This window comes from Oncorhynchus keta, chromosome 29 (genome assembly GCF_023373465.1).
Source record: "Oncorhynchus keta strain PuntledgeMale-10-30-2019 chromosome 29, Oket_V2, whole genome shotgun sequence".
NCBI lineage: Eukaryota > Metazoa > Chordata > Actinopteri > Salmoniformes > Salmonidae > Oncorhynchus > Oncorhynchus keta.
This window is the reverse complement of record NC_068449.1, coordinates 37,319,766-37,342,300: the sequence shown is the minus strand read 5'-3', so window position 1 is coordinate 37,342,300 and position 22,535 is coordinate 37,319,766. Positions and strand designations below refer to the sequence as shown.

General features: G+C 41.9%; 3 protein-coding genes across 5 annotated transcripts in view; 1 reads left to right on the top strand and 2 right to left on the bottom strand.

The window, feature by feature from the left end:
* Positions 1-315, top strand: part of si:ch73-242m19.1 (uncharacterized) — a 31,374-nt gene extending 31,059 nt beyond the window's left edge. For all 3 annotated transcript variants that reach the window (XM_035743481.1, XM_035743480.1, XM_035743479.1), the window contains exon 43: positions 17-315. In XM_035743481.1, coding sequence (XP_035599374.1) covers positions 17-121 — 105 coding nt within the window. In that variant the 3' untranslated portion in view covers positions 122-315. The remainder of the gene's footprint in view (positions 1-16) is intronic.
* On the bottom strand, positions 162-8,065 carry LOC118362838 (F-box only protein 30-like). The gene is made up of 3 exons (XM_035743482.2): positions 7,882-8,065; positions 3,450-5,661; positions 162-3,150 (listed from the first exon to the last, which is right to left on the bottom strand). The coding sequence occupies exons 2-3, from the start codon at positions 5,604-5,606 to the stop codon at positions 2,947-2,949; spliced, it is 2,361 nt and encodes a 786-aa protein (XP_035599375.1). The 5' UTR covers positions 5,607-5,661; positions 7,882-8,065; the 3' UTR covers positions 162-2,946.
* Positions 8,066-8,228: 163 nt separating this feature from the next.
* si:dkeyp-110a12.4 (pancreatic secretory granule membrane major glycoprotein GP2) lies at positions 8,229-22,214 on the bottom strand. Its single transcript, XM_035743483.2, has 9 exons — positions 21,967-22,214; positions 20,947-21,035; positions 20,625-20,729; positions 14,644-14,804; positions 14,225-14,360; positions 13,204-13,298; positions 11,406-11,574; positions 11,009-11,123; positions 8,229-9,836 (listed from the first exon to the last, which is right to left on the bottom strand). The coding sequence occupies exons 1-9, from the start codon at positions 22,052-22,054 to the stop codon at positions 9,658-9,660; spliced, it is 1,137 nt and encodes a 378-aa protein (XP_035599376.1). The 5' UTR covers positions 22,055-22,214; the 3' UTR covers positions 8,229-9,657.
* Positions 22,215-22,535: the final 321 nt, after the last annotated feature.

Here is a 22,535-nt window from a genome sequence, read left to right as displayed (position 1 = left end):
TTGTGTGTTTTGTCAGGAACCGCCTCGCCTGCGTATCCTCACCACGGAGGCCCTGCTACCAAACCTCACTGATGGAGGTCCAACCTCCTCTAGTCTCCTCACACACCTTCAGCAAAAATGATGCTGTTCTTATAGAAAAATGTCAACCATGTTGTAACAAGTAATGAAAACAAACGTTTATTGGTGATGAAAATTATCTAGATGATACACAGTATGTGAAGGACCTTTATACACCTGGGCGGCTAAAACAAGAAACAAAAACATTGTAAAACAGTGGTAAGACACCTTGTTTAAAGCTATAACTTGGTGTGATCTCATTGTTGCAGATGCTACCATACAAATATAGTAAGACAAACCAAATATGAAGAGTTGAGACAGAACTACATAGGCCCAGTGTACCCAGGCTCAATACACACACAACCTTTAAAAGGGTTATTGTAGAGGAAAAATAACCTTACATTTTATGGATAAATCAGGTTAAGAATGACTGTTAATCTCTTCACTCACATGCAGGGGAAAAAAAATCTGACTTGAGCAAAAACATGGTTTGCCTGATCTCAGATCTGTTTATGGCGTTTTGCCTACAGTCATTGGAATTTAACCATCTGACTTGGCTAAAAAGCACAAACTTATCTGGGACCAGGCTATAATGTGGGGATGATCAATAGGTTAAACCATAGCATCCTCTGAACAGTCTAATATTTGTGGCATGTTCATCAGATTAGAAACTACACCAGATAATAGAAGGACATTAAAAAAGGGTTGCATGGAAGAATACAAAAAGAGTTGAGTTCTGACAGTACAAATAAAATATCACAAAACACACGCAGGATTGATGCATATTGTGGAACACACACAAAAAAAATGTTTCAAACTATCCATCTGGGGTGCTAATCATGTTTTCAACCATGCAAAGTCTGCACAGGTCCCCCCAAATGGAATACAACTGTAGAATAAACTGTACAGGGATTCAGAGAAGAAGAACTTAAAGTCAAATAAAGTGATGTCTTTTACTTCTTTTTTTAAAAAACAGGATGCAAACGATGCCCTTAAGATCCAAGTCTGGCCCTCAATTTTCTACAACAGAATCTTAGACCCATGAACGAAGGCTGGACTCCAATCCGATTACGCTTTGTCGACAATGTACCACTTAATTGAAACAATATATGCAGCCTTTACCAGGAATGCGAGCTCCGAACATAGCCTTTAAAAGCTGCATTGTCTTACAACTCGCGATCAGATTGAATCCCAGCCTTCATTACTACAGCACAATCTGTCCAAATAATTAAATGTTGTTCTACACACTTCCAAATCCAAACAGACTTTCAACTAATACTCAACTCAGAGAAAAATCAAGTCAAACGATAGGTAGGTTATTGATAATTAGATCTATTGAGGACATGGAATTTAATGTCAGTACCAACACTGCCATAAAACACAATAATACTGACCGGTATATCAGTCCTGACTAACCCCACTCTATAACCATGAATTTAAAGTGACTGTTCCATGTGAAGACTGGTAGATTGGTGTATCTTTTACACATGAGCCTGATTCACACTCTAGAGCCGAACCAAAAACCAAGCAGAGCTGTACAGTAGTTTGGGTGGAACCTGTCGTGTGAAGCAGGCAATACAGTACACGTAATGCCAGCACTTATTGATACAGCGTCTTGTCTGCATCCCAAATGGCACCCTATTCCATTTATAGTGCACTACTTTTGACCAGAGCCCTAAAATGGGCCCTTGTCAAAAGTAGTGCACCGTATAGGGGAATAGGGTCTTATTTTGGAGGTAGGCATGTTTTACAAACCCTGAGACACAGCAGGCAACTTCTGAGCAGTGTCTACGTAGTGCCAAGAGGAAAATATAAAGATGAACACTAAAATGACTTATAGACAGGACCATGATTGATTATTAGTTGCCATGATCAGTTTCAATACTGATCAACTCTCATCCCCAGAAGCGACAGTATGCCCACGTTCCCTGACCTGCAGGATTCACTGAACTCAAACACATCCAATAACTAGTATTCACACAAATGGTTTTCACAGAAGTACCATTTCTCAAATTAGGAAAGTAGATAAAAGACAACCAATCACCCTTAATTTAACCAGCCAACATTGTTGCCCGGTCTGATACTGGTTGTAGAGTTAAATAGCTACATAGTAAAATGTTCCATTCTGATAATGGCCTGTAGTGTGGACATCAAGTTTGGTCTGAATCTTAAAATTCAGATAAGGTAATGACATTATCCGCTAAATCAAACCATGATGACCCTAAGTATGTAAAACCGTGCACGACAATAAGATGGTGTAAATCGCTCTAGCTGGGAGTTAGTGAAAAATCTCTTTAAAGGTCTTCGTCAAAACCCTCGTATGACCAGAAAGCAAGTGTTTATCATAAGGCTCCACTTTCCTTCTTTGTCAACATGGCACAGTACTGACTTTGCTAGTTATTCATATAAAAATAAAGTAACATTTGTTTTATTTACACATTGACAGAGTATGTAAAAGTTAATCTCTTCAGTACATTGGTAACAATATGACATTACAAAGTGGCATTGAAAACAATTCAGGTTCTTTCTGTCAAGGCTGGGAAAAAAAGCAGGGTTGGGAGTCCATTTCAATTCAGTAAAAACTTCCTGAATGGACTGAAATTAAATGGGTATAGTCCAAAATGGCAGCCTTATTCCTACATTTCAATTTAATAGCAATTTAGCAGACACTCTTGTCCAGAGAGACTTACAGGAGCAATTATGTGCCTTGCTTAAGAGATTTTCCACAGTCGAACCAGCGACCTTTCAGTTACCGGCTTAATGCTCTTAACCGCTAGGCTACCTGCCGCTCTATATCTATGGCCCCTGTTCAAAGGCAGTGCACTATATATAGGGAATAGAATGCCAATTCAGACATACCCATGGACTACAACCCTGTTATAGGGCAACTCATAATACTGGCTTGAGGACTGAGCGCAGTGAGCGTCCCTCTTTGGTGAGCTCTCTGGTGAAGCACATGCAGGGCAGAGGGATTGCCTCGTCCCGACGGGTGATGGTGTTAAACTTGCACTTCTTCAGATGTTCGGCCATATTGGCGATGTTGGCAAACTTCCACTCGTTCACCGTACCGAAAGCCGTACTGAATCGCCACACCTGGTTCACAAAAGAGAGTAATTGAAATTCATTAGTTGTAATGAAGACATTTATATGTGTAATATGGTATGCCTGCTTGCAACGCCTTTAATCTAATTGATTACTGTGTTAATACAGGACAGCATGCATTCAGTGGTCAGGAAATAGGAGTGAATTCTAACTTGAGATCCCCATGCGTGTCTCAAACTGTCGTACATCTCTGAAATTACCCATTGATCATAGATTTATGGGAAAATGCAATAAAGTAAAATTCAATACAGATGTTAATGCACATGTTTAAAATGCAGTGAGCGACTAACCTTGTTTTGGATCTGCCATGAGGAAGACCCATCTGCCCGTCGTGTGTTCTCCCAGAGAAGCACCACCATGCCTCTGGACTTGAGTAAGCTGCCACACACATCCCTCATGGTACGCGAGACCCTGGACAGCTGGCACAGGCTGAAGCCATCCAGGAAACTAGCCACATACTGTTGCACCTCGAAGGGCAGGGAGCTCAGGTGGTCGCAGGTGGAGCCGAACCGACAGGCATTCCTGGGGAGACTTTTATCTCCGAACCGGGGAGGCATACCCGGCTGCACCCCGAACGAGCCCAGGTGTCTATCGTGGATGATTCTGGAGCCCTGCACAGAGGGACAGAAGCGTCTCTGGGAGTAGGTGCAGCCGTAGTAGGCCAGGGGACAGCGGTGCTCCAGCCAGCCGTTCAGGCCGGCGTGGATGTCCCCGTGAACGTTTTTGAAATGCGAGGAGAACTCATCCCTGCGGAACAGCTGTCCACACACAAAGGTGAACATGGTGCGCTGCTTGGTCTGGTAGCGGGCCACGCACTCCAGCACCAGGTCCAGTCTGAGGGTGTGGAAGGGGCTGGGGTTGGAAAGCTGCGGGCTGGCGTGATCACAGGCCGACGCTGAGGCGATGTCCCCCACCATGGTGTTAGTGGCCAGTATTGCAGAGGGGAAGGAGAAGGTCTGGGTACCAAAGTCGACACGATAACCGTCTACAAACCTGCTGTCTGAGATGCTGCGGCCCCCGGGGGAATCACCCAGGCAGAAAAGCAGCGCTGCCGTGATCAGGTCTATCCCATGGAGCCCCAATGGATCGTCAGTTACCTCCAGGTCTGAGGTGTCCACTGACTTGTCCTCCATTTTAGCTCTGAACAAATAGGGATCAGACATCATAGCCCTGCGCCCGTTAAACGTAAACACACTCATCCCTCGGAGCACCTGGAGGTTCTGTAGTTTCCTCTCCAGCCACCTATCTTCGATCTCTAAGGGCAGGTGCTGGAGCACGTTGTAGGGTTCCAGATTAGGGAGAGGCATGGGAAGAGGCAGGTGGATGGGTAGTGGTGGAGGGTGGGGCCCAGAGGGCTCCCGTGGTGCTACTATATTAGGCATGGAGAGATAAGGCATCACCGGCCTGAAGTCTGAAGACCTGTTGACTTCTGAGCGCCTGGGTGGAGATCTGCTCAGATCCATCCGCTCACGTCGTCTCAAGTGATTGTGGTCGTCTCCTGTATGGTGGAAACCGTTACTGAGAGGACGACCCACCTCTGCTAGACCCATCATGCCGTCCTTCTCCACCTCCTCTGAAGACTTGATTAGTTCATCGAGCTCTATCCAGTGGCTCTCATCTCCCTGTCTGCCTGTTCCGACTCCACAGTCCACGGACACTCCGCCCACTGCTCCGAGCTCACAGTCCAACTGTGTGCCACTCTCCTTCATCTCTACATTCTTCAAGTCATCATCACTGTTCTCTCCATTATGGAGAACCCCATTTTGCTCTGTTTTTCCCCCATTTATAATTCCATTGATCAAGTTGACTTCCTTTGCACTTCTGAGAACTTCCAAGGTCGCTGCTAAGTTCTTTTTGTGTACCGAAATATAGGACTCCTCATCATCCATTTCAATCACTCCATTAGTCAAAGCAGCAGCCTCGTCCATTTCAACCATTCCATTACTAACTGCAGTCTCTGGTACACTTGACACGACATCAGCCATCTTTTCATTTGTTTCCACAGCTGGTTTATTATATCCGTTATTTGACGTGTTGGTGGTGACTCTGAGGGACTCCAGTAGCATCCTCTGATCTTGGAGAGCCAGGGCCATGTCTAGCTGCTCCACCACTTCAACATTGCTCAGGTACTCATAGGACTTCCTGTCTGAATAGCTCACAGGCCAACGGTTCCACTCCATGGTGCAACACACCACACTGGCCGGGCACGTCTCTAGGTGTTCAGCCATTTTGAGCCGAGCAATAGTGAAAGGGCATCCGAATCCAGTGTTGAGGCAAGGCACTCTTTCAAACGGGCATAGTAAATGATGCTCCTCCACTTTGCAGGAGTGGAAGACTGCTCCACAGACGAGAGGGCAGCCAATGAGATCACAGGACACACCAGTCTCTGGGCGGATCATACACCTCCGGTTTACACACTTCATGCAGTGGGCATGGAGCGCCTCCATCTTTGTGGTGTTGATATTCTAGATTTAAAAGGAGGAATGAGTGAAGTGGTCTGCCCTGAAATAAAGAGAAAAAAAGTTTTAAAATCATACCGTTTTTAGTAAAGATTTAGGTCTAATTAGATGTGAACAAATTCAAGTTGAACCAGTCAGTTAATGAATAGAAAAAGCAACCAGGCCATGTCCCAGTTCCTAGAAACATCCTGTCCTGTTAAATTATCCCACTGACAGTACTAGGGCCAGCTCTCTACCTACCAAACACGTGGCAATGGCATCCCATGCCTTTAAAAGACCAGCATCACGTTCTATAACTTAGCACCTGCTCCCATCTCAGTATTTCTGTTTACTAAATCTTTAAGCTGCCACATGACATTTCACAACACTCTTCTTGGGTTACAGTACATGGCCACAACACACCAGTTCTAGGATCTAGCCTAAAGGACCATGACCTTTAACCCCTGGCTGAGGCTGTATGAAGCCAGGGAGGAAGAGAGAAGCCCAACTCTGTGGAAAATCTGTCTCCCTCCAGCAGGTGTTTTGTCATTGTTCTGCCCACCTAGCAAGGAGTTTTTGTATGGAGGTTAACAGCTTATTTGCTACGTGAGCTTTATTTGACCAAATAGAAGTTTAGTAATCCTTAAGTCGTTAAGAGTGTACTGATACAAGTAGGACAAATAACATCGCGGCAACAGAGAAAAAAACAACTTTATAATCAGAGCTCTCTGGAGATAGCTATGCATATTCGTGAAATCAGGCTAGTAGCATAGCGTCTCTCTCCATTGAATACAGGCAGTTGATGTCACCAACCCTCATCAAATATTTACAAAAGGATTACAATAATGCGATGTATCCACCACTTCGAAGAAATGATGGGCGGGAGCTAGAAAGCCCACCGTGCCACTTTACGGACTCCCATTATTAGGGCGGAGAGACATTTACACGGAGTGTACAAAACAAGAACACCTTCCTAATATTGAGTTGTACCTCCTCCCCTTTTGCCCTCAGAACAGCCTCAATTCGTTGTGGCATGGACTCCATAACGTGTCGAAAGTGTTCCACATGGATACTGGCCCATGTTGACTCCAATGCTTCCCACAGTTGTCAAGTTGTCTGGATGTCCTTTGGGTGGTGGACCATTCTTGATATACACAGGAAACTGTTGAGCATGAAAACCCCAGCAGCGTTGCAGGTCTTGGTAGAGCATGGCACTTGCAACACCAGGGTTGTGGGTTCGATTCCCACGGGGGACCAGTACGAAAAAAGTATGACAATTTTGAACTCACTACTTACTGTAAGTCGCTCTAGATAAGAGCTTCTGCAAAATTACTAAAGTGTAAAAATGGGTGGTGGGCCATTCTTGATACACACAGGAAACTGTTGACAAAAACCCAGTAGCGTTGTCGTTCTTGACACAAACGCGCCTGGCACCATAATCATACCCTGTTCAAAGACACCTGAATATTTGGTCTTGCCAATTCACTTTCTGAATGGCACACATACACAAACCATGTCTCAAGGCTTAAAAATCCTTATTTAACATGTCTCTTCCCCTTCATCTATACTGATTGAAGTGGATTTAATAAGTGACATCAAAGGATCATAGCTTTCACCTGGTCAGTCTGTATTGGAAAGAGCAGGTGTCCTTAAGGTTTTGTACACTCCGTGTATCTTGTTAGTATATTCATTCATAATATTTTATGAAACAGACGGTTCAGTGGCCTTACTGGCCTGCTCAAAGCTTGATGACAACAAAACCTGGTGACCTGTCTAAGCAACTGTCAGCCAACCATGTATGTAAGGGGAAACGTTACACTGCCAGTCTTGACTGGGCATGACTGAGTTGTCTGGCTTCACAGGCCTCATGTCAGATTGCGCAAGATAAACAAAAACAAACGACTAGCTAACTAACACAAGTAACACATAGTAGTAACACGCTAACTGGCTATTTAGATTAACACAATAGTAACACAGTTAAAGAACTAGCTAACTAGTTATTTTTGCCACTGGCAAGTGTAATGTCCGGCCTACTTAGTGGTTAAACTTTTTTTTTTTTTTTTACTCTATAACGTTAGATTACTAGCAACACCAACCAACTTTAGCTGTGCTAGCTAGTGGCTAACATACCCAATATTGATTAACGGGTGAAAATGAGATGGAGGTTGGATCCGGCGGCTCTCCAAATGTCCAATTTTAGCCAGCCACTGAGCTAGCTAAAGTTAGCTTGGTAGGTAGCTATTTAACAAAAAAAAAAAACATGTCACAATACCATTTGGCTTACCAGAATTAAATAACGAGACAGCAAATCGTTGATATCGGAGTCTTGTCCTTATATTCGGCAGTAACACTAGCCACACACAATTAACTAAAAGTTCGGTAGGTAATATTGTAGCAGCTAGCTTGTAGTCAGCTACAAATATTGACGTCGTCTCTTCCGCCTCGAGTCACTATTGTGACTTCTGCTGTAAAATGCTAGCAAGCTCATCTGTGACGAGCTCCTAATATCTACAAGTGGCGCAAGTTGATTGCGTCATCATTCAGCGGACCTGGACCACAGCGAAGTTTGGCTAGAGATGTGCGCCTGAAATAGATGGGGAATACCCCAAGAATACTTAGCGAGCTACATCTCCAATAAATATGTTGTTTTAGACATCGAAAAGGTCAGAAATAGTTCAATTAAAGACTCTTTGAAATACCTTTATTTTTTTCTTTTGAAATACCTTTATTTTTTTCTTTACAAAAAAACACTGAAAACCCATATGTTACTTTATACCACATCTTCAAAATCCCTGATTTCTACACTGATATTTTATATACACCCAAAAGTACAATAAATTCATGGTTTCCTCTTTCCTTATCCAACATTTTAATTTGTGTGGGTGCACGTGCAAGCATGAAGTGAGTGTAGTGGTGACTGGAGAAGTGGGTATACTCAAAGGCGCCATGTGTGAAAAATTATATGAGAAATTGTGACACACTTTGAATGGACTAATATGATAAATCCCATATTGGTCTTTCACAATCAGGCCAACCCAATCTGTACTGTGCAAGTAGGCTAATAGAAGGGTTTAAGCTCTCAAAGTACATTTTTCAAAATAGAAAAACACAATTGGATGTTCTAAGACCACAACAATGCTTTAACCACATCCAGAGACACCTTTTTGAGGTCTGGGAAAAATCTAAGACATTTGTATTTTTGAGTGTAGTTATCCTTTAATTCAAGTGAACAGGCACCTAGCACTGCTGCTTTGTTAGCAGTGTTTCTGAAGCACATGAGATGGAGAAAACAAATGGCCACTGGATTAATGCAAATAATCATGCAATCATTCTGCTAGGCTACTTTGTAGCTAGTTAACATTTAATTGTGAAGGTTTTATCTACCAGAAGATGTTTAGGCCTATCATTAGCATCACTATATTTTTAGTGTTCCTTCATTGTTTGAAATCATAGAAATGTGGAGGCAATTATTTTATAAAGACTTCCTCATATGCATTCTCCTGTTCTATTGGTTTTCTTTCAACTTCCTTCCATTGTCTAGCAGCCAAAGGCATTATCCTAGTCATATTATCAACCCATGATTGTTGTTACACCTTTAGATCTGGGCTCTTTAAAAATGTCTAACTGATATTTCCATCTCTGCCCATTAAACCCGGTGTGCATTTTAGAACAGAGTTTTCCCGCAAATTCCATTTTGGAACATTAGTGTATATCCTACAGCCTTGAGCACACTGCTGCACCTAAAATATGAAGAAATAATAGTCTATCAACATTTTAAGCTAAACATTCCGATCTGTTCCATCAGCCATATTAATTGATACAGCGTATACCTCCCCTATACTACTTCAACACACATTGTGGGGACTAAGAAGTGAGTATACGCAATGCCCACTGAAAAATAAGTGTGTATACGGCGTATACTTGCATACACCCTCCACTACACCACTGCATGCATGCCTGTGCATGCTTACACTTGTGTGTCTGCCTTTGTAGATGTATGTATGAATGCACTGTTTTACATCTGTTCTCATAGCTTGGACTACTGGTCTGCTCGGCTATCTTAGGAGGCTACCTCTGAGATGTGGTGTATATTGGACAGAGTGAGCTGAGCAGCCTCCTGTGCTGGGTAAGAGTGTCTGGTTCTCAGCCACAGCCTCCCGAACACTCCAGTGATCAGCAGTAGGACCACCAGCAGTCCTCCCAGGACAAACGTCTCCACCGAAAGCACACTTCCAGAGTCTGCAGGTCAAGAGACCACAAGTCAGAGATGCAGGGATGTGTTGTTAGGGCACAACGTTAGCAAAACACAGAAGTTGGAAAACATTTTGAAATGGAAAACATAAGTAAGCTGTTCAACATTTTGGAACGTTCAGATAGAAATACAGTTGAAGTTGGAAGTTTACATATTATCTTAGCCAAATACATTTAAACTCAGTTTCACAATTCCTGACAGTTAATCCTAGTAAAAAATCCCTGTCTTAGGTCAGTTAGGATCACCACTTTATTTTAAGAATGTGAAATGTCAGAATAATAGTTGAAAATGATTTATTTCAGCTTTTATTTCTTTCATCACATTTCCAGTGGGTCAGAAGTTTACATAACCTCAATTAGTATTTGGTAGCATTGCCCTTAAATTGTTTAACTTGGGTCAAACGTTTCGGGTAGACTTCCATAAGCTTCCCACAATAAGTTGGGTGAATGTTGGCCCATTCCTCCTGACAGAGATGGTGTAACTGAGTCAGGTTTGTAGACCTTGCTCACACATGCTTTATCAGACCAGAGGGCATCTCTCCAGAAAGTACGATCTTTGTCCCCATGTGCAGTTGCAAACCGTAGTCGGTCTTTTTTTTAGGGCGGTTTTGGAGCAGTGGCTTCTTCCCTGCCGAGTGGCCTTTCAGGTTATGTCGATATAGGACTCGTTTTACTGTGGATATAGATACTTTTATACCTGTTTCCTCCAGTATCTTCACAAGGTCCTTTGCTGTTGTTCTGGGATTGATTTGCACTTTTCGCACCAACGTATGTTCATCTCTAGGAGACAGAACGCGTCTCCTCCCTGAGCGGTGTGACAGCTGCGTGGTCCCATGGTGTTTATACTTGCCAAAACTATAGTTTGTTAACAAGATATTTGTGGAGTGGTTGAAAAACGAGTTTTAATGACTCCAACCAGTAAACTTCCGACTTCAACTGTACATATGCATTTCAATTCAGGTCTGTCTCTGCCATGTAGAATAAGGAATCATCTTGGCTCTATCATGGCATTTCTATCTACAATGTTTAACAATATTTGGCTCCTGAATTTGGCTCTGTTCTTATTGGATAAGCTCATGTTAGCACCTCCCTGTTTCACTCTAATACAAAACTTTTATCTCTGGTGATAATAAATAAAGGGCCTATATTGTGAGACTTACTCAGAGTGGGTTGGTCACTCTCAGGCAGACGTCGCCTGATTGGTCCATAAGATACTGTATGGGACATGGCAACATCTCTTCTCATCCGCCTGGAGCTATCCTCAACAGAACAGTTCTGTTACATGAAGGGACAAATGTTAAGGTACAACAAGCATTTGTATAGCTTAGTATTATCACAGCATTATTATCCTACTTACTTTTCCTTTTACATTTTCCAAAATGATCACATTTCTTTAATTAATACCAGTTGAAATAATAGGACTGTAAAAATAAAAAAAGGAAAACAATGTGTTTTCATTGTCTTTATTTGTGACAGAAGTAGGCCCTTGCTATATACTAGGGTTTGAACAATTCAGTGAGCATCATCAGAATGAAGAAAGGGGGAGGGATCACTCACAGGCTGACAGACCCCAGGTGTGTTGTGACAGATCTGAACATTGCAGTGGAGAAACACATCCTTGTAAGAGCTGCCCACGAACTTGAACATTTGTATCCTGAACATAGCCTCTGGCCCCTGTCCATTCTTCAGCACTGTCAACGTCTGTTCGTTTGACAACACGGGGCAGCTGAAACACACACACGAGAGAGAAAGAGAGAGAAAACCAGAGAGAGAGGAGAGAGAGAGCAGGCAGTGGATCGCATCAGTATCAGAGGCAGCATGTGCAACCGTGGAATAAGATATGATACATTTTAGAATGCGTTGGTTAATCAAATCCATTACAATCATTCCTGGTATGCTATACTAACATCTGAAACAAAACCCCGACAAAGAATATCCATTTGCTTGTTTACATTAAACATATGCCATGTAAGAGCAGAGCACTTTGTGACTGTGACATATCCATCTTTCATAATGGGAAAGTATTAGGATTATGGAAAAGACAAGGAAGATCCTCTTAAGTGTTTTCTTCTCAGATGTAGTAAACAGAAGTCCTTGTGCAAGTCTTTGCTGTGCTGTTGCTAACAGTACAACAAATGTCCTGGTTGTCAAGGACATGCACAGTTGTTGATCTGGGTCCCAGATCACGTGACGGGTCTGAGGTTGTTGTGTTACCCCCAACTCTTAAGTCTAAGCATTTCAACAGCTCTTATTTCATATTTCAACAACGCCATTCCCAGAGGATTATGTGCTGGTGTCAAGTGTGGTTGATGTGTGACACTACAAAAATATACAGGTCATTCAGAAAGTATACAGACCCCTAGACTTTTTCCACATTTTGTTACATTACAGCCTTATTCTAAAATGTATTAAATATTTTTTTTCCTTAAACTACACACATTACCCAATTTTCTTTCACATTTATTTATATATACTTTTTAAATATCACATTTGCATAAGCATTCAGACCCTTTACTCAGTACTTTGTTGAAGCACCTTTGGCAGCTTCTTGGGTATTTATTTTAATTTGACCTTTATTTAACTAGGCAAGTCAGTTATGAACAAATACTTATTTTCAATGACGGCTGATGGGAGAACCTTCCAGAAGGACAACCATCTCCACAGAGGAACTCTGTCGCTCAGTCAGAGTGACAATTGGGTTCTTGGTCACCTCCCTGACCAAGGCCCTTCTCCCCGGTTGCTCAGTTTTGCCAGGCTCCAAACTTCTTCCATTTAAGAAGGATGGAGGCCACTGTGTTCTTGGGGACCTTCAATGCAGCAGAAATGTTTTTAGTGCCCTTCCCCAGATCTGTGCCTCGACACAATCCTGTCTCGGAGCTCTACGGATAATTCCTTCAACCTCATGGCTTGGTTTTTGCTCTGACATGCACTGTCAACTGTGGGACCTTATATAGACTGGTGTGTGCCTTTTCAAATCATGTCCAATCAATTGAATTTACCACAGGTGGACTCCAATCAAGTTTGGTCACATCTCAAGGATGATCAATGGAAACAGGTTGCACATGAGCTCTATTTCGGGTCACATAGCAAAGGGTCTGAATACTTATGTAAATAAGGTATCTGTTTTTCTAAAAACCTGTTTTTGCTTTGTCATTATGGGGTATTCTGCATAGATTGATGAGGAAAACATTTAATTTAATACATTTTAGCTGTAACTAACAAAATGTGGAAAAAGATATGCCTCCATAACACATTTTTGAATTCTAATAAACAGAATGAAGAGCAATATGTGGTGACAGGGCTTATATAATGTTAAACTTTTCTTTCTTAAGAATGTATTTCTTTCTTAAAATACCTGTCCTTAATGAAGGTGTACTGGATGTTGCTATACGGGTCGTTGGTTGGGGTAGCCCAGCATCTCTCCACACGCAGCAAAAGATGAGCCGGTATCTAAGAGAGAGAGAGAGAGAGAGACAAACCGGGACTGCAGTCAGTGACTAATTGACACCCCCCTACACACAAGTAGAGAGAGGTGTCTCCGGCTTTCACTGCACTCAGTAAATATTTTGACCAAGTCAGCAGGTCAACAGATGTACAGATAAAGAGAGAGTAAACAACAGTGGGAACTAGGGTTTCTTGGAAGCCAAAGATGGAGCAACAGACAATCACATTGGATCAGGGCCAATATACTTAAAATGTACCGTATATCTATTGCCAGGGCCAAAGACTGGTCTTCAGCGCAACACTCACGAAAAGGTGCTCATCTTTATCTAGCAAGAGGCAGAAATGTCTCAACCAAGGTAAGCTTACAGTTAATTGGGCCTATTCTAACATTCAAAAGCTGCACAGAAAGTTACACCATTATAGGCTAGTTAACTGAAGTACCAACCAAACTAAATATCTGCTGGTCATGATCAGCTCTGATTTCATATTGCAACAACACCATTCCTAGAAGACTATGATGGTGTCACGTGTGCTTGCAATGACAATAAGAAAACAAAATCAGCCTGGTCTCAGACTAGAAGTAACATAGTAAATGTAAATCCGGGACACTCAAATTAGTATGATATGTTACGTTTGGTATGGTTACATAAGACAGAAAGTTACCACCTTGCTAACGTTAGCCACAACGTATTGTAATTCGTAACATCATACGTTTTGCACATTCGTAACATTGTACGAATTGCAATTTGTAACATATCATAACAAATGGATGATAGACATCCACAAATTAATACATACCATGCAAAACGCAACATGTCATACTAATTTGGTGTCCTGGATTTACATTTACTATGTCACGTCTACCCCTGAGTCCAGATTGGAAACAAATACAACAGATTTCAAACAGAATGAAATCATATGATGACCTTTACCATGAAAACTTTAACGTAGATGTTGTCTTCCAGTGTCAGTGAGGGAACAGTGGTCCACTTGTCCTCAAAGTCCTTGTCTTTATATAGCAACATGGACACAGAGAAGTTCCCATCTTCCGTGTTCAGAGTGATCATTCTGGACAGAATAGTAGAGATTGTACAGATTGCAGTGCTTGAGTTACAGTTACAAGTCCAAAATTTGATTAGAAGTGATTGGATTGATGTATTCTACAAACTGCAAGCACTACATAGAACATAAAGCGACCTCTTTTACATCAAATCAAATTATATTGGTCAAATACACATATTTAGCAGATGTAATTGTGGGTGTAGCTAAATGCTTGTAGATTAAGACTATGTGAATAATGTTAATGATAGTTATGGCCTTTAAAAAGGGTGGTTTAAACTAGACATCTTACTTGACATCCACCCTGATCATGTTTTCCCCATTAGGTTGCTGGACCATGTAGTTTATTGGGTAGCGGCAGACAAACGTGATGTTTATGTAGTTCCTTGTGATGACATCCAAATCGTTGTTGCGTATAGTGTTAATGAACATAATGTGTGTATCATCCGATGCCTAGAAAGAGAAGTATGAATCGTTATTGTGGATGGTGCAACTTTGGAAGTAAAGTGCATTCGGAAAGTATTCAGACCCCTTGACTTTTTCCACGTTACAGCCTTATTCTAAATACCCCATAATGACAAAGTGAAAACAGGTTATTATAATTTTTTGCATATATTAAAAAAATAAAAAATAAATTGAGCTCAGCTGCATCCTGTTTGCATTGACCATCCTTGAGATGTTTCTACAACTTGATTGAATTCCACCTGTGGTAAATTCTATTGATTGGACATGATTTGGAAAGGCACACAGTTCTCTATGTAAGGTTCTACAGTTGACAGCATTACTTCTGGAGGAAACATGGCACAATTCCTATGGGGAAGCATTGGGGGGGGGGGGTTGGCAGCATCATGCTGTGGTGATGTTTTTCAGCTTTAGGGACTGGGAGACTAATCAGAAACGAGGGAAAGATGAATGGAGCAAAGTACAGAGAGCTCCTTGATGAAAACCTGCTCCAGAGTGCTCAGAATCTCAGATTGGGGTAAAGATTCATCTTCCAACAGGACAACAACCCTAAGCACACAGCCTAGACAACACAGGAGTAGCTTGGGGACAAGTCTCTGAATGTCCTTGAGTGACCCAGCCAGAGTCCGGGCATGAAAATGATCGAACATCTCTGGAGAGACCTGAAAATAGCAGTGCAGCGACACTCCCCATCCAACCTGGCAGAGCTTGAGAGTATCTGTAGATAAGAATGGGAGAAACTCCCCAAATGCAGGTGTGCCAAACTTGTAGCATCATACCCAAGAAGACTCAAGGCTGTAATCACTGCCAAAGGTGCTTCAACAAAGTACTGAGTAACGGGTGTGAATATTTATGTACAGTGCCTTGCAAAAGTACTCATCCCCTTGGCGTTGTCCCTATTTTGTTGAATTACAACCTGTAATTTAAATGTATTTGTATTTGTATTTCATGTAATGGACATACACAAAATAGTCCAAATTGGTGAAGTGAAAAAAACCAACCTAAAAAACAAAGGAAAAGTTGTGCGTAAATATGTATTCACCCCCGTTGCTATGAAGCCCCTAAATAAGATCTGGTGCAACCAATTACCTTCAGAAGTCACATAATTAGTTGAATAAAGTCCACCTGTGTGCAATCTAATTGTCACATGATCTCAGCATACAGTTGAAGTCGGACGTTTACATACATCTTAGCCAAATACATTTAAACTCAGTTTCACAATTCCTGACATTTAATCCAAGTAAAAATTCCCTGTCTTAGGGTCAGTTAGGATCATCACTTTATTTTAAGAATGTGAAGTCAAAATATTAGTTGAGAGAATGATTTATTTCAGCTTTTATTTCTTTCATAACATTCCCAGTGGGTCAGAAGTTTACATACACTCAATTATTACTTGGTAGCATTGCCTTTAAATTGTTTAACTTGGGTCAAACATTTCAGGTAGCCTTCCACAAGCTCCCCACAATAAGTTGGGTGAATTTTGGCCCATTCCTCCTGACAGAGCTGGTGTAACTGAGTCAGGTTTGTAGGCCTCCTTGCTCGCACACGCTTTTTCAGTTCTGTCCACAAATGTTCTATATGAATTGAGGTCAGGGCTTTGTGATGGCGACTCCAATTCCTTGACTTTGTTATCCTTACGCCATTTTGCCACAACTTTGGAAGTATGCTTCTGGTCATTGTCCATTTGGAAAACCCATTTGCGATCAAGCTTTAATTTCCTGACTGATGATGTCTTGAGATGTTGCTTCAATATATCCACATAATTTTCCGTCCTCATGATGCCATTTATTTTGTGAAGTGCACCAGACACTCCTGCAGCAGAGCACGGTTGCCAAACAGTTCTATTTTTGTTTCATCAGAACAGAGGACATTTCTCCAAAAAGTACGATCTTTGTCCCCACGTGCTGTTGCAAACCGTAGTCTGGCTTTTTTTTAAATCGCAGTTTTGGAGCAGTGGCTTCTTCCTTGCTGAGTGGCCTTTCAGGTTATGTTGACATAGGACTCGTTTTACTGTGGATAGCGGCACTGAGTTTGAAGGTAAGCCTTGTAATACATCCACAGGTACACCTCCAATTGACTCAGATGTCAATTAACCTATAAGAAGCTTCTAACGACATGACATTATTTTCTGGAATTTTCCAAGCTGTTTAAAGGCACAGTCAACTTAGTGTATGTAAACTTCTGACCCACTGGAATTGTGATATAGTGAATTACAAGTGAAATAATCTGTCTGTAAACAAAATTACTTGTGTCATGCACAAAGTAGATGTCCTAACCGACTTGCAAAACTATAATTTCTTAACAAGAAATTTGTGGAGTTGAAAAATTAGTTTTAATGACTCCAACCTAAGTGCGTGTAAACTTCTGACTTCAACTGTATATACACCTGTTCTGAAAGGCCCCAGATTCTGCAACACTACTAAGCAAGGGGGCACCACCAAGCAAGTGCACCATGAAGACCAAGGAGCTCTCCAAACAGGTCAGGGACAAGACTGTGGAGAAGTACAGATCAGGTACAGGGTTGGGTTCTAAAAAAAAAGATCAGAAACTTTGAACATCCCACAGAGCACCATTCAATCCATTATTAAAAATTTGAAAGAATATGGCACCACAACAAACCTGCCAAGAGAGGGCCGCCCACCAAAACTCACAGACCTGGCAAGGAGGGCATTAATCAGAGAGGCAACAAAGAGACCAAAGATAACCCTGAAGGAGCTGCAAAGCTCCACAGCGGAGATTGGAGTATCTGTCCATAGGACCACTTTAGGCCGTAGGCACCACAGAACTGGGCTTTATGGAAGAGTGGCCAGAAAAAAAAGCCATTGCTTCAAGAAAAAAATAAGCAAATACGTTTGGTGTTCGCCAAAAGGCATGTGGGAGACTCCCCAAACATATGGAAAAAGGTACTCTGGTCAGATGAGCCTAAAATGTAGCTTTTTGGCCATCATGGAAAATGCTATGTTTGGTGCAAACCCAACAGCTCTCATCACCCCGAGAACACCATCCATCCTGCATCCGGCAGGGACTGGGAAACTGGTCAGAATTGAAGGAATGATGGATGGCGCTAAATACAGGGAAATATTTGAGGGAAACCTGTTTCAGTCTTCCAGAGATTTGAGACTTGGACAGAGGTTCACCTTCCAGCAGGGCAATGACCCCAAGCATACTGCTAAAGCAACACTCGAGTGGTTTAAGGGGAAGCATTTAAATGTCTTGGAATGGCCTAGTCAAAGGCCAGACCTCAATCTAATTGAGAATCTATGGTATGACTTAAAGATTGCTGTACACCAGCGGAACCCATCCAACTTGAAGGAGCTAGAGCAGTTTTGCATTGAAGAATGGGCAAAAACCCCAGAGGCTAGATGTGCAAAGCTTATAGAGATATACCCAAAGAGACTTGCAGCTGTAATTGCTGCAAAGGGTGGCTCTACAAAGTATTGATTTTTTTTTTTTTTTGGGGGTGAATAGTTATGCATGCTCAAGTTGTTTTTTGTTGTCTTATTTCTTGTTTGTTTCACAAGAAAAAATATTTTGAATCTTCAAAGTGGTAGGCATGTTGTGTAAAATCAAATGATACAAACACCCCAAAAATATATTTTAATTCCAGGTTATAAGGCAACAAAATTGGAAAAATGCCAAGTGGGGTGAATACCTTCACAAGCCACTGTAAATGTGATATTTCAGTTTGTTTATTTGTAATAAATTTGCAAACATTTCTAAAAACCTGTTTTTGCTTTGTCTTTATGTGGTGTTGTGTGTGGAATGATGAGATGTTTTACATTGTTATACATTTCAGAATAAGGCTGTAAAGTAACAAAATGTGGAAAAAGTAAAGCAGTTTGAATATTTTCTAAATGCACTGTAACTGCAGATTGATAACCATGAAAGGGTGAGCTAGCACACGCTACATGTCCCAAACCCTGCTACATTCACCAAAAGTTACCCCTCTTCAGCAAACTCTTTTCTTAATTTCCTGTGACATACTGTTAACATAAATATCAAATTGAGTAGCTGGCCAGCCCATGCAAGATTTGGTTCTGGGTTCCAAGTAATACAATTCAAATGTTTAGTAGAAGACTACTGACGTAGGCAGAAACCATAAAGAGGGGTTGGATGAAAAGGTTGTGACTGGGTTGTGTCCGGATCCCCGTTGAGAGCAAATGGAGGACTGGTCCCATGGCCATTGAGAAGGATGAATTGCCCCTTGTCCCTACTGTCCAGTACTGTTTTATTACCCCAGGGTAAATACACAGGGCCTACTGTCTGACCCACAGAAGCTGCGTCGTAAATAGCAGCCTATTCCCTACATAGTGCACTAACGTCTTCATTATTCTGTAGGAATAATGCTCTGTTCACTGACTTTGGGTTCTTATGAATGGTTCATTAACAAACTCATGCAATTTGACAGAGAGACCACAATGATTATGGCAATGGGTGACAAAATCTTCAAGTCCAATTTATTTTGGAGAGTCATTACATTCCCACTTGCTATTCTCTCTGTCTGTGGGGTTCAAGAGGGTCTACTCCTACCTCTCAAGGTGAAAGGAGGAGTGTTTGCTAACTATGGCATTCCCTTCTTTTCCCAACAGTGTCTAATCCCAGAAGCAAAGCGGGCTTACTACTTTCACTAGGGCTGGTTTGCTGAAGCAAAAGCCTTGTAAAACCTCAGAGGGTAGAGACACACACACACAGAGGGTACACACACACACACACACACAAAGCTGTGTTAACCTTTTGCTTGCTTTACAAGAAATGCCTCTGTGCATTCTAAGAAAGTGTTTCAATGACACTCATGGTCTTGAGTACAGATTTATACCACGCCAAAGTTAAAATTGTCCTCGGAGCTGTGCTCCTGCCACCACTGTATGAGACGCGGCTGGGAGGTAGTATAAAAGGGACGACTACAAAGTGGGCCAATGAATTATAGCCTGGCTATTCAGCAGGCCTGAAAACACGCTCATTTCCATGTCAATCCGGATAATTTAGAGCTCCCACCCACTCCTCGCTGCTTTGAATAAAGTCCAGTGGCTCTTAGAAGGGCAAAGGAACAACACTCCCATTTTCTTTTAAATATAGGCTACTTATCCCTCCCCTCTCTCTTTCTCTCTGTCTGGGTCTCTCCCTCACGCTTTTTATTTTATTTATTTTTGACAGATTATGGGATCATTTCTTTGCAGGAAACTGATAGCGGAGGCCCATGTACGTAACTTATAAAGGAAAAGAGGTGTTATTCATGCTAGTTATTATGAGCATTGCGTGTATCCAAACTCCCATTGAGCTCCCCCAATTAAAGGGATACTTCGGGATTTTAGCGCAATGACTGGAAGGCTATCGGTATATACTAGCATGCTAGCAGATACCCATAGACGTCCAGTCATTCCGCTAACGCCAGTTGCGAAACTACATCTAACTTCCTCCATGCTGGACACAGAGACATTAAAAGTCCTTTTTCCTGGCACAAACCAGTGCAGAGAAGTTCTACAATACTACACCAGGCGTCAGGCCAGAGCTCAATACAACAGAGGTGCATCGTAAAATTAGATAATTTACTGTGATGGGGATTTTATGTGGCTGGTAAAAGAGATCCAAACTGTAGTTTGTCTCCATGTTACTGGTGCTTATGTTTGTCTTCTTTGTCAGGGTTGCTCTGAACGACAAAGGTTACTACTTTGTTTACTTTACGGATTTAAATCCTTCATAGTTGGCGTAGACAAGTGAATCTTAATCTCCCAAAGCAATTATCAGAGAATGGCAATGAAATTCCCCAAATATGAAAGGGCATTTCTAGGGGGGGAAAGCTCAAAGTCTTACCATGATTGTCCCACAGTCAGAGAGATTAGTCTTGATGCTGAAGACATAGTCATCTTCAATCTCAACACCACGGCACTCTGGGTCATTTAGGTGCAAATCCCAGACCTAAGAAAGAGAGGAAGGGACCTCACTAGAGAGCTACGGTAGACCCACCTGACAGCCTTAATATTAAAATGTTGATTTGGTTCTTGAAATGACTAGAGAACACAGCAACACAGCACAGCACACAGGCAGTGATTTATTATATCAAACTTCACAGTGAGTTAATGGTAGGTAATCTGTAACATAGAGAAATATCGATTTGGGTTGACACTGAACTTACATAAATGGGTGGCAATTTATTGAGGAAGAAGGCACTGGGAATGACCACCTCCATCTGGTCATTGGTGCAGAGGACAGTTTCATTGAGCTCTAGAAGAGAGGAAGGGGTCAGTGGGACAATATTTAAAAAATCCTGTCCCCCTGACCCTGACATGATATCAGATCATCTGAAATATGTTACGAATTTGAAATGTGATGCATTGTTATTCCATTTTTGCAAGTATACAGTTCAAGAGTTATTTATAAAATAGATTTATCCCAGTTATTATGAAGGGCAGTTGTGACATCAATATGGTCACAGAGAAATTACAACTACAGATTCCATTCTCCTATATGCTCCATCCCAGACTCCAAAATGTTTCCTCAGTCAAAACATGATTCTGGGCTCCCCCTCTATTATATATGTGGTCACTAGATTTCAACAGGTGCTTATTGTTTAACAAGACCAATCAACATTAAGACCACATCAAGAAACAGACCCCCAAAAAAAAAAAACAACAACAACACATTACATCAAGTTATGGACTTATAAATTAATGATATATACCAATTGATTCCAACGTATAAGCTTGTTTAACTCCAATGTTTGTAAACAACATAAATGTAAATAAACGCTGTGTCGCCTCAAAACGCATTTAAAACTATAATTTTGATAGCATGAATGATCAGTTCTTGTATCCATATCGCCGTCTATGAATTTGAGAGTGGGTACATTTCTCCAGGCCATCCCTCAGCTTTTTACCAAAACAGAGGCTTGTCGCTTTGTTATTGTTTCAATTAAGGATTCTAGATGTAAACTTGAGATTTGCCTACGAATAGGGTTGCAAACTCCTAAAACGTTTCCCAAAATTCCCTGGTTTTTCAAAAATCCTGGTTGAAGAAGTTCCAGCTTTGAGGTTACTATCAACTTATTCCCTGCTGATTCCAGAAATCTTGCAACTGGGGTTTCTGAGAAGAAAACCCCCAGTGGATTTGGGGGATTTTTGCAACCCTTCTCATGAAGTAGTTGAACTGAACTCACCCTCCTCCTCGGGTTCCAGATACACAGCAGAGGTGACTGTCCTCACAGCGAGTAGGAGCCAGGCTAACACCAAACTGGCAGGTGTCATCTTCAAAGGGACTCGTGCTCTCTGGCTTCTCTACGGTCAGATACTCCAAACCTCAGACTACTGTCTTCTTGGCCCTTTCCCACAGATCTGTGAATCTTCTAACCTATTCACCAAAGTGTAGCTGTCAGGTTCAGACGTAGTGCCCACTCTCAGTGCAGTCCTCCAAACACAGCTCTAATGAACTAGGACTTAGAACCAGCCTCCCTCCCTCCCTTTCTCCAGACCTTAAAACACTAGCCTGAATGATGTCCCCACCAACAATGAGATTCCACACATGAATAGGGGGAGCCGAGGGGAGTCCAAGGTAACACACATAGATTTGTATCCCAAATGGCACCCTATTCCTGATATAGTGCACTACTATGGACTCTGGTCAAACGTAGTGCACTATGTAGGGAAACGGGAGCCATTGGGGACGTCGCCATACTACTGGGCCGTGGCCGGCGATGCCCTCTTCGTAAACATTGCACTACGCAACTAC